Source organism: Sceloporus occidentalis, unplaced genomic scaffold, assembly GCF_023333645.1.
Source record: "Sceloporus occidentalis isolate IW3139 unplaced genomic scaffold, rSceOcc1.0.p SCAF_79, whole genome shotgun sequence".
NCBI lineage: Eukaryota > Metazoa > Chordata > Lepidosauria > Squamata > Phrynosomatidae > Sceloporus > Sceloporus occidentalis.
Window position 1 is genome coordinate 1,824,502 of NW_028317059.1, and position 17,135 is coordinate 1,841,636.

The 17,135-nt window shown below is 40.7% G+C and overlaps 1 protein-coding gene across 1 annotated transcript in view; it reads left to right on the plus strand.

Moving 5' to 3' along the window:
• The window catches only part of LOC149285382 (semaphorin-3F-like), a 38,505-nt gene extending 23,170 nt beyond the window's left edge, over window positions 1-15,335 (plus strand). The window contains exons 6-17 of the mRNA XM_089495337.1: window positions 835-954; window positions 1,076-1,215; window positions 1,860-1,974; window positions 2,072-2,141; window positions 2,238-2,382; window positions 2,654-2,876; window positions 3,267-3,355; window positions 10,276-10,317; window positions 13,205-13,362; window positions 13,455-13,522; window positions 14,433-14,566; window positions 14,934-15,335. Of these exons, the coding sequence (XP_089351463.1) occupies window positions 835-954; window positions 1,076-1,215; window positions 1,860-1,974; window positions 2,072-2,141; window positions 2,238-2,382; window positions 2,654-2,876; window positions 3,267-3,355; window positions 10,276-10,317; window positions 13,205-13,362; window positions 13,455-13,522; window positions 14,433-14,566; window positions 14,934-15,335 (1,706 nt within the window). The remainder of the gene's footprint in view (window positions 1-834; window positions 955-1,075; window positions 1,216-1,859; window positions 1,975-2,071; window positions 2,142-2,237; window positions 2,383-2,653; window positions 2,877-3,266; window positions 3,356-10,275; window positions 10,318-13,204; window positions 13,363-13,454; window positions 13,523-14,432; window positions 14,567-14,933) is intronic.
• The last annotated feature ends 1,800 nt before the right edge of the window (window positions 15,336-17,135 follow it).

Sequence of the window (17,135 nt, forward strand, 5' to 3'; positions counted from 1 at the left end):
CAATATTCAATATTTATGTTTTCATGTATTCCGTATGCGGTAGATACTTTACACTGCTTTCAGAAACGTGGACCTGTGCTTATTAAAGGGGATAGTGTCCCTAAATGCAGAAATGTATTTGTGCACCGTGGCATTCAGTTATTTTAGAATTATTGCCCTCTTCTCTATTGAGGTATTTTAGGACTGAAGGGTTAATGAACAGACACTGCCCCGAAGCAGCTGCCAGACTTGGATAGGGGTATAGAAGGAAAGACTGCCAGATCTGCTAATCTGCTGCCCCCCTTGATAGACCCTCATGTGACCCCCCCAATCCTGCCCCCACCTGAGGAGCTTTCCTTACAATCCGAGGTCGAGACTCTCTAATTAATCAGGAGCAGCTGCCGGGCTAAGAGCCAACAAGATAAGCGTCACTCACATTGCATACTATGGCATAACGCTGTGATGAGCATTACTCAGAGCTGGCCAAAGCATGCAAGAGCACAACACCAATAATTTCAGCTAATGATTTCCAGTACCTATCCATAGTCCCTTGGGCTATAGAGAGCCTCAACTATTCCTGTACTAACCCGCATTATGTCATGGTATTCCAACCTTCCGGCTGTTTCCATACTGTCCATTCCCTTCACATATGTTGCCTTACAAAATACATGAAGTTTTTTTTTGTGCTAGTGGAAGTCTGTTCATAACCCTTCACTCATGGTGTCAGTGGAGGTGCTATTTGCCAAGCTTATCTGGTTTCAGGGTATATATTCTGTTCTTACTCCACTATATCAAGAATGTGTTTTGTGCCACCTTGCAGTTTTCCACCCGTTCTCATTATCTTATACCCCACAGATGAGGAGCTGTACTCTGGAGTGTATATAGATTTCATGGGGACAGATGCTGCCATTTTCCGAGCAATGGGCAAGCAAGCAGCTATGAGAACGGACCAGTACAACTCCCGCTGGCTCAATGGTGGGTATGGCATGGACATAAAACACTTCCTGTCTCGTCATTCTGATACAAATTAGAGTTTACAGTTTTTTGATAGGTCACCAACTTGTGTGCTAACACTAAACATACCCTTTGTCTGCAGACCCAACATTTGTCCATGCGCAGCTGATCCCAGATAGTGCAGAACGTAATGACGACAAATTATATTTCTTCTTCCGTGAGAAATCTACAGATGCACCACATAGTCCCACTATATATTCTCGAATTGGGCGTGTTTGCTTGGTAAGTAACATACTGATTAATCCTCGGTATTCCTACACAGAATCTCTTGTTGTAGCTCTTCTTTCGTGATACGTAAACGGCTCCTCAATACCAGGAAACACCATTAATAGTGCCCCCCACAAAAAATACATTGTCCTTTAGAAAAACAAGAGCTTAAACACCCTCTCTTGACGTTCTGAGATTCTGAGAGGAAAGGCTTAAGGGTGTATACTCAAAACCGGTGAGTTTGGAGTTTAATAGCAAAAGTCTGAGAGACATGCATAAATTATGAAGTGCTAGCTATTTTGAGCTTGTCCTGTAAGAAGGCCTGACCTAAATCATCTAAGTCATAGCTAAATCAATGACACTTCAGGAATGCCATCTCACTGCATTAAGTGCCAAATCACAACTGCTTGCCAGATAAACTCTCCAGAGTTGGCACCTCATGATGTCTAATAAATAATTCACATTTCTCTTCCATACCAATGCACTAGCCATATGCCACACACCGATATGGCTTCACCACAGCCTAAAATCTTAACAGATAACGCCTCAAACCTGCATACTGGGGCTTATTCTCTAAGCGCTTTACTGCTCCAGCCAGTTGCAGTCCTTCACATACTTCTTCCACTCATTTCATGAAATACATTTACTTCTGTCTGTAGAATGATGATGGGGGTCATTGCTGCCTGGTTAATAAATGGAGCACATTCCTGAAAGCTCGGCTCATATGCTCTGTACCTGGAGAAGATGGAATTGAAACTCACTTTGATGAATTACGTAAGTTAATGGACAGAGAAAGAGGGCAGTGGAAGTGGAGTCAGCGTTATTTCTTTCATGGTCAATGTATCCTAATCATTGCTTGTCTGTCCCACAGAGGATGTCTTCATCCAGCAGACACAAGACAATAAAAACCCGGTAATCTATGCCGTCTTTTCTTCCTCTGGGTGAGTAGCATATCATTTTCTATCAAGTATTCATCTGAGTTTCCAGCATATTGCTTCCTTCAAATCGTTGCAATCTGTTCTCTCTCTTCTGTCTAGATCTGTGTTCAAGGGATCAGCAGTGTGCGTATACTCCATGGCTGACATCCGGATGGTATTTAATGGACCATTTGCCCATAAGGAGGGGCCCAATTACCAATGGATGCCATATACAGGGAAGATTCCGTATCCCCGTCCTGGCACGGTGAGAACCCTTCTACTCTTTTAAGCCTCAGTATCTTCCTCTTCTACATCATAACATTTACATTTTACAACTAACAAAATGTAATGCCCAAGTAATTACAATAGTCTGGAGGAATGACAAAGAACCCATTTTAAACTAAAACACATGGTATATAGTGGGCATGTATCTCAACTTTAAATACTCACATATCCTTTCACCCTAAGCATTGCACATGGAACAAATATTTCCTTTCTAATTACATATTACTAATATTATTTTTATAATCTCTCAGTGTCCTGGTGGCACCTTTACTCCTTCCATGAAGTCAACCAAAGATTACCCAGATGAAGTGATAAACTTCATGCGAACACACCCAGTTATGTACAACCCTGTGTATCCAGTACACCGTCAACCACTGCTGGTGCGCACCAATGTCAACTACCGATTCACCACGATTGCCGTGGACCAGGTTGATGCCTCTGATGGTCGATATGAGGTGCTCTTCTTGGGAACAGGTACTATTCGCTCATTTCTAGAAAATTCAGGATCCTTGGACCTATTATACTTTACCAAGCCCATTCCTTAAAAAACAGAGCATGAGGCTTTGAAAACACGATGCAGAGCTTTATTCTAACCAACTGCAGCTTCTTAAATGTAAACTAGTCATTTTTGTTGCTGTAAATAGTACAAACCATCCCATTCGGTAGCAAATGAGGTAAATTACAATAAGAGCCACACTGATGTACATGTGTACGTGCATATATATATATATATATATATATATATATATATACCAGCAAATATTATATCCTAAGCATAGATATTGGAGTTGCCATCGCGCTATGTGGCTATACACTGTGTTTTTTGCTCAACTCACATTTCTCTGCCTTCTGATAACCTTTTAGATCAAGGAACTGTGCAGAAAGTAATTGTTCTTCCCAAAGATGACTTAGAAACAGAAGAACTCATCCTTGAAGAAGTAGAGGTGTTCAAGGTAAGAACATTCAGACTCATTCCACCACAAAATGGATTTTTGCTTAGCTCTGTTAATAATAGGAAGTAGCTGTATGTTTAAATGCAGGTCATCTTTAATGTTAAATGGACCCTGGAAACAGCTTCTGCTGGTAGAGCCCTGAGGCAGGGCCTGTCACGGCCAGTAGAGAAAGAATTGACTTTTGAAGATGACTGACAGGAAATATAGCTAAAGGGTGATTGGCTTAAAAAAACCAAGGGAAATGTAGTATATCGGAGTTATCCTTGCTTACAGATCACTGTGGCATTTAATAAATGGAGGAGACTGCAGCACAGTCAAAGATGTATTTAACATTCTATATTTGGGATCAGGTTATACATTTGCAGGGACCCTTTTAGACCGCAGTAGCTGAGTCTTAATTAAACCTTACAGAAAAAACAGTCCTAGAAACAGGACATGGAAAAATGACAGCAATGTTATCTTAAATATAACTCATTAGTGCTATACTATCTTTTAAAAGATTCATTCATGAAAATGGTATGGGTGTCTAACCAGACCGTGTTTCCGAACGAACGGACTCTTACCAACATCTTTTACTTACCTGCTATATCCTAATGCTTCATGCCCCACATAGCCTTTTATAACTTCAGAAAACATTATACAATTCACGCTTACATAGACGACATCGGAAAATGTTTTTAAAATCAAAGAAACTTTATGACTAGGAATTTTCACATCTATGTATCTAAACCATCTCAGGGTTGTGCTGTTGCAAGTAACTGAGTTGTAGTTACACATTTTGTAAACCTATTTTACTGGGGCAAAATATCCCTTTAAAAATAGGTAAAGAATCTAAGTTATGAGCCCTTTCTACTATGATTCACAGCCCGAATTTACATTAATTGATACTCTTCCATTTATTACCTTTAGTTAATCAAACTGCTGTTTTATACTTACTGGTTCTACAGAGGTGATATAACACATTTAACAGTAACAGTCGTATATACTTACTTCTCAAGGACAATTTTCTGCTGCATCTCTTCTTCGTCTTCTTCTCAAGGATAAATTCCTTTTCTAAAGCGTTCATCTATCATTAGAAAACACAACATCAGACTGAAATCATATAAATTCTCTTGGTGATTCTAGAGAGGTTTACAAGCAATTCCATCAGAAAAAAAGCTACTTTAAGTTTATCAAGGAGGGGAATCACTCCAACAAGACTCAGGAAAGACATCAAGTGATGAGAAAAGCTCTTCACTAATCTCTTCAACCTTATCTCTGGAGAAAAATCACCGCTTGAGAAATAGGCTCTATAAATAACAGATACTTTGGAGTGATTTTGGTCAAACCCTTCATGAATCAAGGTCCATGTAATTTTCTTTTGCTTGTGATAACATAACTGTGTTTGCTACGTTCGGCGCCTACAAAAAGCATTAAGGTACAGAGGAACTTGGTCGGAATACAACATTTTACAATTCGCACAATATTCATGTCGAAACATACAAGTTGATTACATGACACACAATCTATTCCGGGGGTAGTTAGGCGGCACTTTGCTGTGTCACTCAAGCCCCAGAAACCTATACAACCCTTACGAAAAAATTACTGCAGTTTTTCTGAATACTGCAGTTTTTTGGACATGAAAAAACTGCAATACTGCACTTTTACTGCATGTGTACTTCACTGTACTAGTTTTACTGCGGTTATTTTTGTACGGATGTACAAATGCAATAAAGCTGCAGTACATTGAAGTACAACTGTAGGTTTGCAATATAAAAAAAAAGTGCAGTAAAACTGCAGTACAGTGAAGTACAAATGCAGTAAAACTGCAGTAATACTGCACTAAAAGTGCAGTATTGCAGTTTTTTCATATCCAAAAATTGCAGTAATTTGTTGTAAGGGAATCCTGTTCAAATGGTATAAGCATTGATGTTTCACGCCACTCACAATGCAGTCTTCCTCACCACTCATACTTCCAGTCAGGTCGTTTTCCATTCTTATCCTGGTACTCGTTAAATGTAAGTTAACCTCAGCCAAGTCGAAACACGTCTACACAACTTCTTAATGTATATACAGGAGCGGCACATTTTGAGGTCCGTTTAGCAGATAGCGCCTGCAGAACTGTACATAGGTGATGACATATTCCATTACTGGTGGGTTCCTTGGAAGTAACACCTTATTATGGTAGATGTTACTGAAAATGGATGAAAGCCGTCAAGAGGCTCTTTGCCTGAAGGTAATAACATCTCAATATTGTGATTAGGAACTCTCAGGGACTGACACAAAGTCTTTACATTTCAGCATGAAGGTCACAGAGTCTACATTTGACGCCTACATATTTTACTTCAGAGACAGCAACAAGTAACTCTGCAGCTGCTGTACAGTCCCCACTCCCATGACTACATGGCACTATATCTATGGCAGTATTCTAAGAACTGGCTGTGGGTAATGGGAGTTAATCAGAGAGAACTATTGGCTGCCCATGTTCTGCAGTATTCTGATAATATTCTTAATACATCCTTCCTGTAATCCAGAAGCTCACTCAGCTAACCCTGTCTCCAATACAATAACGTTTTTCATGACAGCTGCTATTAGCCCAATTTGGCAACTTTTTTAATTATGACATTTCATTACCCTCTCAGCCCACTATCCGTTACTAATGGGGGTGACTCTGCTGACTTCTATTCCTCCAGCTATACACAGCAGGTTTAATAAGTTCTTGCGTCCCTCTACCTCCCTCACCTTCCGTGAGACATCTTTACTGCTCTTCGCGGGAGAAAATTACTGAGGGGAGGGCGGGAGGCATTATGGATCATGTAGTCTATCCGAAGCAGCCAATGTGATTCAACCGGCACACAGAACTACATTTCCCAGAATGCCTTGTCGTATTTATTGCTCAGACAGTTCGGCCTTATGGGCTCCGCGTGCGTTTGTAATCGTGATGCGGAACATTTTAAGTGGTGCAACGTGGACGAGCTATAGAGTTTAAAAGTATTCTAACATAATAACATAATCGTTATATATCTATATATATATCTTTCTGTCACTTTTCTCATATACACAGGAAAGCTGTAACTTGCATTGCTAGTCCTAATCTTTAAGTCTCTGTCAAAATGTAGTTTCTGCCTATTTGTTATATTTAATTTTAATATTTGCATCATACATTTTATTCACAGTTTTATATATTACTTTTGTAGTGTATAAGTCTATGTAGTTATATATTTTAGACTGTGCTCACCATCTGTTTCTTAAAAGGTTAAGTCTGTTTAGTGCGGATAGCTTGGTAAATACCTAAGCTAATTAAGCCACTAACCCCCCAAAAAGGGGTATGTGTGCAATGTTTGTGAGCAGGCCCGGACTGGGACAAAAAATAGGCCCGGGCATTTAAGCCTGAGCAGCCCATATTTATTTATTTATTGTTAAAGCCCACCCTTCATGTACCATCTTTGCATTTAATCATTCACACAAATCATTAACACATTCATTAATGCAGTCTCACAAATCATTCAAGCAATTCATCCACACATGAATTCATTAATTGTCATACGCATTCACACAATTCATCCACACATTTATTCATTCATTCTCATACGCATTCACACTACCCCCTCTCATCATCTTATCTGCCCCTTCTCACTATGTTCCCCCTTTTCACTATGTAACCCCCTTCCCCACTTCTCAATATGTACCGCCTCTATCTATCCCCTCTCCCCCTTTCTCACTACCTAACCCCCCTCTGCCCCTTCTCACTGCAGCCCCTTCCCTCACCCTATTTACCTTGTTGCCAGAGCAAGCAGCAACTGCGACCGCGCCTGTGGCAGGGCAGGATTGACTTAGGGGCTGATGGAGCTGCAGCTCCAGGCTCCTACCTTAAAATAGGCCCAGTCAGGACCGGACTGACTGGGCCTATATGGCCGCATTAAGGCAGAGCCCCTTAAGCCCGCCGCAACTGCAACCGGGTCCGCCACTCTAAGGCAGAGCCGGCCTTAGGTGTTCTGGCGCCCTGTGCGGACTACTCCTCTGGTGCCCCCCCATCCCAAAAAAAGAAAGGAATAAAAACTTGTAACAAAACTCCCCTTTCTCACTATCTATCCCCCTGTATCACTATCTACCACCTCTGCCTCTTCTCACTGTTATTATATACTGAGGCAGACATTGACGGTGGTACAGCATAATACTTATCACTATATACTGAGGCAGAAATTGACGGTGGTACAGCATAACACCTACCACTATATACTGAGGCAGACAATGACGGTGGTACAGCATAACACCTATCACTATATACTGAGGCACACATTGACAGTGGTACAGCGTAATCCCTATCACTATACATTGAGCCAGACATTGACAATAGTGCAGCATAACCCCAATCACTATATACTACGCCAAACGTTGTGGTGTAGGCCTACCACTTCATTGTCTGGCTTAGTAGTAGGGATGCACCGAAACGAATTCTGGACTGAAACCGAAAATGCAGCATTTACCTGTCCGAAACCGAATATGACCTCCCCACACCATAAAAAAAAACCTTTTATTTAAAGTAAGTAACACACCAAAATAGGACAAAACAATTAAAAAACAATATTATATATATATATATATATATATATGATTGTTAACAGCAATCACATTCCTATCATGCCCAGGCATACCCAGATTCCAGGATGTACTCGCAGACTTGGCATGATAGGAGTATGATTGCCCTATCTACCCCTTCTAACTCCCTTCTGCCCCATCTACCCCTTCTCACTCCCTTTCCCCCTATCTACCCCCTTTCCCCCTATCTACCCCCTTTCCCCCGTCTCACGCCCTTCTCCCTATCTACCCCCTCCTAACTATCTACCCTCTCCCTCTTTGAAGTTCACTTACCTTTCAGGAGTCCTGCGGTGAGGGTGCAAGGCCTCTGCCTCCCAGCTCTGCCACTGTATGGAACAGTATAGAGTGATGGGAGTTATGATGTACTTTTAGAGCATAATTAGATCATGAAAAAGACATTGGAAATGGTACAGCATAACACCCATCACTCTCACACACTTACCAATCCACACATATATACCAATCCACACATATATACCAATCCACACCTATACCAATCCACACCTATATACCAATCCACACGTATATACCAATCCACACGTATATATACCAATCCACACGTATATATACCAATCCACACGTATATACCAATCCACACGTATATACCAATCCACACGTATATACCAATCCACACATATATACCAATCCACACATATATACCAATCCACACATCGCTCCTCTTCTTCAGTTCTTCTGTCTTCTCTGTCTTCTTCCGGTTCAGAGGGCACGGACAGCGGTGGGCGCGGCTTCAGTGTTGTGCGCCGGGATCTAACAACAAACCCCGGCGCACAGCAGCTGTTGCCGCGCGGATCACAAGGGAGCGGTATCGGAGGTCTTTAGCAGACCTCCGGCTCCCTTGAGTGATTTTAAGCCGGGTTGAACCCGGCTTAAAATCACTCAAGGGAACCGGAGGTCTGTTAAAGACCTCCGATACCGCTCCCTTGCGAGCCTGCTCCTCCACGGCGGACATTACTGTCCGTCTCTGGAGGGGTGCCGGGTGCCGCAAGTTGGCACCCGCTGATGAGCGGCACCCGGTGCGGACCGCCCCCTAGAGTGTGACGCCCTGTGCGGTCGCACACCCCAAAGGCCGGTCCTGCTCTAAGGGGCCGGGAAGCCCCCACCAGGGCCGGCCTTAGGGGTTTGCGGCCGCACAGGGTTTAAATTAAAACATCGGGGTTTTTTCTCAACTGTATTTAACATCCTCCATGTTAAATAAAGTTAAAAAAAACTTTATTTAACATGGAGGATGTTAAATAAAGTTAAAAAAAACCCCGATGTTTTAATTTAAACCCTGTGCGGCCGCAGACCCGTAAGGCCGGCCTTGGTGGGGACTTCCCGGCCCCTTAGAGTGGCGGACCCGGTCGCAGTTGCGGCGGGCTTAAGGGGCAGGTGCCCCTTATGCCCTGCGTTAATGCGGCCGTAGGTAGGATAGGGGCCTGGAGCTGCAGCTCCATCAGCCCCTAAGTCAATGCGGCCCTGCTGTGGCCCGGGCCTGTTTGTGAGAAGTTAGAAGTATTATTTTCTATTTTCCCGCCAAACATTAGTTGAGTGTGAAATTGATATTTTTATGATGTGTTTATAACGTGATGTGTATATGCCTCCTTTATATGTAAATTGTATGTTCACTATATGAAGGAAACGGTAACATTGCAATAAGGACAGACAAGTTGTCTCAGTTTGTCTTAGTTTGTCATTTCTCATATTATTATACCCTATAACTGTAAGGACTGTAAGAAGCTCTGCGTAAACTGTCGGTGCTATACAAATAAAATATAATAATAATGCCCCCTTAACTCGGGGAACAGGAAAATGACGCAATGGCCAATAGGTAATGAGTCCTGATGCCAAAGTCAAGCTTAATCGACCATTGGTGGGAAAAACTACAACTGGTCTTAATAAAGAATTTTTTAAGACTTTTACTTCCTGAGGCTTTTCCTGAGATTTTAGTCATTATCTTTAATAAAATAATAAAACGTTTATGTAACCAATATCTGCCCTGTAGTCATTATTAATGTAATAGTAACATGTGTAACATCAGTCATCACAAACACAAGAAAGGGCTAAATGAAATCATGCCGAGGAGAGAGGAGGTTACCAAGAGTAACTTTACTCCCAGCATTGGAGAGATTTAGTGTCTTTTATGTAAATATTGTTTTAAGTTACATTATGGTTGGGGATGGGAGATTCCCTTTTAAATCCACTTTCATATCTGGGAAGGTGACAAATTCCGTCTAGACTGAGCCTAGGCAAATAACTCTTGTTCACTCCCCAGCAGAGTTGGCCTTTGTTTTAATTCCTTGTCTCCCCTTCCAATATTATTTACAGTGTTTTCTGTCTCTCAGGTGCCGGCGCCTATCAAATCCATGAAGATTTCGTCTAAGCGAGTAAGTAACAGACTGGGAGAGGTGAAGGGTAATCTGACCTTTGTATACTGGGAGAGGTCAACTGCTCAGTGACCTCTTAGAATAGAAGAAAGGTTGACTCTAAATGACACCCAGCTATTACATTTACAAGTTGTGTAGGCTCATAAAGGCAATATATCATTATATATTAGCTAGAAAATGAGATGATGTTTAAGAGAAGCATCAGTAAAAATGTAAGATGGCAGATACCTACATTTTCTGAGGACCCTTCAGAAAGCAATGCTGCTCTCACATGTGGAGGGTATTGAGGAGAACATAGAGGAATTTAATAGCTGTTGCTCCAGGACTGATTTTGACTGCCCAATGTGTCCTCAATGAGCTTCTGGGCACACTGGCATTTGCTTAAAGGATCGAGATCAATGCAGTAAGTGATATCTTGAATAGAGTGAATGCAGGTGATCTTCATGATGTCTTTTCATGATGTCACTATGACTACGTGTTTTACGATTGGTGGAAAGTATTCTAGTTTCCTGTGTCTACATGAAAAGGTGTATTTAAATACTATATTCAGAAACGAATTTGTAAAGCTACTCTCAGTGATTTTTGACTAAAGCAGTAGAAGACCTATTTCACATATGTCATGTAAATATGTTTCCCATAGATCACAATTGGAAAACCTCCCATTAGCCCCATACAAACTAGAGATGGGCTACCACTCCCATCACCCTAGATGACAGGCTAGGAATTTCGAGAAACATAGGCAAGAGTACCTTGAAACCAGCAGTTTGCCCATCCCTGCATTACAATTTGTACTAATCACTAACAAAACTCAACTTCAAAGAGAAGCCAGTACAAAAATGTCTTTCTATACAACTAACAATTTTAGCACAGATTAGCACTAGAGGTTTATAGCTGCATTGATCCCATAGAATTGCATACCTTGCATACCTGTCACGCAAGGTATTATGTTACATAGGTTTTTGAAGTTACAGAGGCTCTTTATCCTCAACTATGTTAAGGAAATATCTTGATTGACTGATCATTAAGGTGTATCTGTCACGAAAAAAGACTTTACATCCACCACAGGAGCATTAAAAATGCCCAATGTGTTGTTAATCTTTTTCAATGTTGAACCTGTTTTATTATTTTTAGCAACTTTTTTTCATTTTTCAAGCTAGGAAACTCTTTATAATCTTTTTCTGAGGAGCTTAAAAAACATTACGAAGATTTAAAAAGGTAATTGAGTAACCAATCAGGAAGAGCAGGCAGCTGCAAGCGTGTAAATGGCTAAAGCACAAGAGAAAAGTAGTGAAACTGCAGATTTATTATTAAAAAATATTTGGCAACAATAAAAATATGAAGACAATTGGTAGGGATGCACCGAAATGAAAATTCTGCACCGAAATCAAAAATTCAGGATTCACTTGGCCAAAACCGAAAAGAAAAAATATTACCACACTTTTATTAAAAGTAAGTAACACACCAAAATTGGACAAAAAACCCCCAATAACAATATTAATATAGATATATGATTGTTAACAGCAATCACTCCGATCATACCCAGATTCCAGCATGTGCTGGCTGACTTAACATGATAGGAGTGTGATTGCTGTTAACAATTATATATATATATTGTTATTTAGTTTTTCTGTCTAATGTTGGTGTGTTACTTACTTTTAATAAAAGTGTGGTTAACACTCCAAAATCAGACAAAAAAAAATCAATAACAATATTATATATATATAGAATTGTTAATAGCAATCACACTCCTATCATGCCCAAGCAGCAGGTACATGCTAGAACATGAGCATGATAGGAGTGTGTTTACACTATGCCATGCTACCCCCCACTTACTCATTCACAAACATTCATTGACTCATTCATATACTCATTCATTCACAGATACTAATCATTCACAGATACTCATTCATTCTCTTAATCACGCATACTTGCTCATACACCCTCCCCCACAAAATGACCGCATTTGTAGCACCTGTTTTTAGGGAAACCTGTAAAAAGAAAAAGAAAACTCCTGTAATAAATCCAAAACAATCAGTTTTTCTGCCTCCATATGTATAGGAAGTGCAAAGTTAAAATGAAATGTGCAGGGGTTAGAGAACTATTGCTATTAAGGGAATGCTATACTATCTTTGACCCACATTTATTGCCCTATCCACAAATGCATTATACCCTTTTGCTAATCTGTTTCAATGCTTACATAGACTCCTGGGCTGTCTATTTCACAAGCGCTTAGATTTGAGAGCTTAGCACTTGCAGGGACTGGCCCGCAAAATTATTGTGAGATAGAAAAGTGTTGTATTGATTCTGCAATAGCAGGGTTAACAATCACTAATATTTAGGTGTAAATTTCTTATATTACTCACTCGAGATAACAGCTGCCTTTTATTACCCATGGTAGAATAGCAAATGTCTTCCTTTATTAGGCTCAGCTTGCCAATTTTCAGAAAGAAACAGACATTGTAAGCTGAACAAGACAAAGGGCGGAACATTTTGTTACAAAATGCCACACGTTTACCATTGCTTTTATTGCCACACTATTATATAGAATTAAAATTATTGACTTAAATCAAAATTTCACTTATTACAATCATCAAATAAAGCCTTCACAGCTGTAGAGAGCAGGTATTGTTATTTCAGGGACTGTAAATGTTCTTCATAAAAAATACATGTTTTGTTAAAGGCAATGTTGGTGCGGGTATGATGGAATGCTCATATATATGACTCACGAGTTTTAAACCTTAATGAAAACGTAGCATAACATCAGGTTGGCAATGATATTGCTAGTTAAAACTGGGAAGAGTGCTCCAGTTTAGAGTTTAAACTTGGTGGCATTTTACCAATTGGAGATGTTCATCCTGTATAAATCTTTTGTCTTCTTCTTTTACAGCAACAGCTTTACGTGGCATCCATGTCTGGGGTGACGCACCTAGCCCTCCACCGTTGCGATGTTTACGGGGAAGCATGTGCAGACTGTTGTCTTGCTCGGGACCCATACTGCGCCTGGGATGGAAAAACCTGCTCCCGTTACTCAGCTTCCTCTAAGAGGTAAGGACAGATTATATGTTGGAGTAATTGACTTACTGTTTTAAATGCCCACTCTCTTACCACTCTCTTTGTTTATAACTTGACTTTCACAGACGTAGCAGACGTCAGGATGTGAGACATGGAAACCCCATGAGACAGTGCAGAGGATACAATTCAAACGGTAAGATCTAAAGCAAAACAATCCAACTTAACATGCAATATATGGACAAAAGTATTGGGACACCTGACCGTTACACCAACAGGAACTTTTATGGCATTGCATTCTAAATACATCAACATTAATATGTAGCTGGACCCCCTTTGCAGCTATAACAGCTTTCACTCTTCTGGGAAAGAATTTCACAAGATTTTTAAGTGTTTCTGTGGGAATCTTTCCCTATTCCTCCAGTAGAGCATTTGTGAGGTCAGCCACTGTTGTTGGATGGGAAGGCCATCTCGCAATCTCCATTCCAGTTATTTCCAAGCTGTTTGATGGGGTTTTGGTCAGGGCTCTGACACAGCAAAACCATCCCACCATGTCTTTATGGACCTTGCTTTCTGTGCTGGGGAGCTGTCATGCTGGAATAAAAAAGGGCCTTCCCCTGTTTCCACAAAATTGGAAGTATCACATTGTCCTAAGTGTCTTAATATGCTGAAGGGGACAAACCAATACATTCTGTCCATATAGTGTATATAAATATATATATATATATATATATATATATATAATCGTGCAAAGAGCTTACACTTAGGGAAGCATCTGGGACAAGTTATTTATTTATTGATACATAGTTTAGGGCAAACTGTGCTTAAGTTAACATGATATACCCCCTCTATTACCTCGCATAACTTTCAAACCAAACCATAAAAGTAACAAAAACAAAATCATTTTCTTACAAGGTTTCTTCCTTAATTGGTTTTAGTGATTGTGGAGAGGGGACCCTATATGGTGCATGGTTGGCATCCTAGCATTTTTTTTACTGGCCACATACATAGTTGGCAATTAATGGAGTTCAAACCATAGAGTTGTGTGCCTCTGTAAAACTTCATCCAACCCTTTCTCAAAGAGTGTCAACTTTTCCATCATGCAGTGAGCAAGAATGGGATGGACGCAGTGCAATATGGAGTGGAGGGCAGTTCAGCTTTTTTGGAATGCCAGCCACGTTCCCCACAGGCCTCTGTCAAATGGATTCTCCAGAAGGACAATAGTGACCGGAAGAAGGAGGTAAGGGTATGCGAGGGATGATCCGAAAACAAGCGAGGTGACACATTAGAAGCAGTTGTATTTGTTAATGGGGTGGTATAGAGGTAAGAGCTACAGTACAGGTACTGATTACCTTTCAGAATGTAGTGTATTAAAGTGTCTAGGAAAGGGAGCGGCAAGTTAGGACAGGGAATCATTAATATGTGTGGGCAGTATGGCAGCTAGTATTCGAATGGTCCATATTGAATAGATGTGTAGTAAGTTGTTACAAAAGAATGTGTTAAACGAGAGCTTTAGAACAAAGAATTTCAGAGACTGAGCTTGTTAAATTTGTTGTTGTGATTTACATATATCAGGAATCTATATTAACTCCATTGTGCTCCTATAGATCCGATCTGAAGGACGTTTCTTGAAAACCGATCAAGGCCTTCTACTGCGCTCTTTGCAACTTGCAGATGCTGGAGTGTACCACTGCACAGCCACGGAGAACAACTTTAAGCACACTGTGATGCGTGTGCGCCTCCATGTTCTGAGTGCTGAGGCAGTCACTGCAGCCCTTCTTCACCCTGATGCCCCTGCTGCTCTTGCCACCAATCCTGCTGGCCCCCCAGGAGCCTATGATGATTTAGTTCAGCTCCTCTCTCAGCCAGAGATGGGACTTATCAACCAGTACTGCCAGGGATACTGGCGCCCTCCAGGCTCTGCTCATAGCGATGCTAAAGACCTTCAGGACCAAAAACGTGCTAGGAACCGGAGAAATCACCCACCCACTGGGGAACTACAAACATGAAAAGGGACATCCATTCCCTTGGACTTATTCTATTCATCTCCTTTTGCCCCAAATGTTTTCTCATCTGCAGACTGATCCCTATTTTATTTTTACCCAACCCCCTTTTTTATATTAAGACAAAAAGCAGAACTATAAATATTAAATAAATATATAAATATATATATATAGACAGATGGTTGCTTGATCCTCCATGGATCTCTCAGACTTTATTTATTGGGGAGACCAAAACTTCCCCACCAACCCTGTCTGGGATGCCATTTGAAGTACAGGGACTTTGCCCTAATTCGGACATATCAGCATGGGGAACAGTTATATCTTGTCACTGGTCTGGAAGCTCAGATTGTTTTCATATTTTTCTCTGTTGGGAGTATTTTCTGAAACTGGCACTAAATATTTCCTGTAGAACTTTGCAACTTTGTCTACTGACCTCAGACGACAGGACCAATAGGATAATATGATTTGTACGTTCCATTACGCATTCTGCAGACCATTACTCTATGACCACTGTACCATACAGTCTACAGACAGTCTTTCAGTCACCAGACAAGTTATACTGTTTCCACATTTTGCTCTCCAGATCCTCATCACGCCAGTAAATAAATAATTCACCATGCTTTTGTCTTTGGGGATATAAAATAAACACATATGGGATTAGTCACATATCTGTAGGAAGCCACCTTTCCCTAAACCTTTCTGTATGTGGTGCCTACATTTATCCCTGTTTGGACTATACAAAATATTCTACAGGACTTTTCCAGGAAGGAGTGATAAAATAAATGTACTATGGACAAGAATAAGTGCTGACCAGAGGGCTGCATTTTCAGAAAGTTTTTCCTTGGTGATAAACACCACACTTTGAAATCTTCCATTATTTTATTATGTTACAGAAGAAATATTGATGTAAAATACAATATTTTCAGTGGCCTACCTAAAAATGTCTGCCATTGTGAAAATGTACTGGACATGTAAGTGTTGCATGAGTGAGCGTTTGCACTTTATATAAAAAAATACAGTTGTGTTTTATGGGGCCCAGTGCTTCAAAGATGATGGCATTTGGATTTATATATGTTAGGCATTGGTATACGAGAGAGATGTGTGCAGACATAATAGACAACAAAAGCATTTTTTTCTACAAGTCTTCCTTTTTATATGTAATAAGTTAGGATGTTTGTTTCTTTATTCAAATAACAAATAATTTCCCTGAAGTTTGTGTATTAAAAGGGGCGAGGGACATATACAATATGTAAATAATACGCGAATATCAAAAGTACATCTCCAGTGTTGGTGATTATGGGGGGGGGGGGGGGTCGGAGGTATTTTTTGGTAAACCAGGAAAAAGAACAATAGACTTGCAAGAGTTATTGAAACTGAGAGGTATGTGTCCTTGTGTCCTTGTTTTTGTCAGGGCTGTAACCTCCATGGAGCAGCTGCCTGAGGTGGTGCAAGGTGAGTGGCGCACTTGAGCAATGCCCTTGCCCCTGCCTCTTATGTGACATCAACGAGGGGCTGCACCTCTGGCCTGCCCCTAGGTACGGTTCTGGAGCTAATATGAGATGTATGTGTGCTTTATGACTAGATGACAGATACCTGTTGATGTCTGTAGCTTAACAAATGATAGATACTGGGGCCGGTGACTGTGCATTAGGACATGGCCAAAGGTACCTGGGCTGGCGATTGTGTATTATGGAAAGGAAATGAGAATTATGGAGATATTTCTTCTAATGCCTATGAATTAGCAAGACATGAAAATTACATGTACAAATGTCTCTGTATTAAGAGGAGGCGAGGTGTATCAGGAGA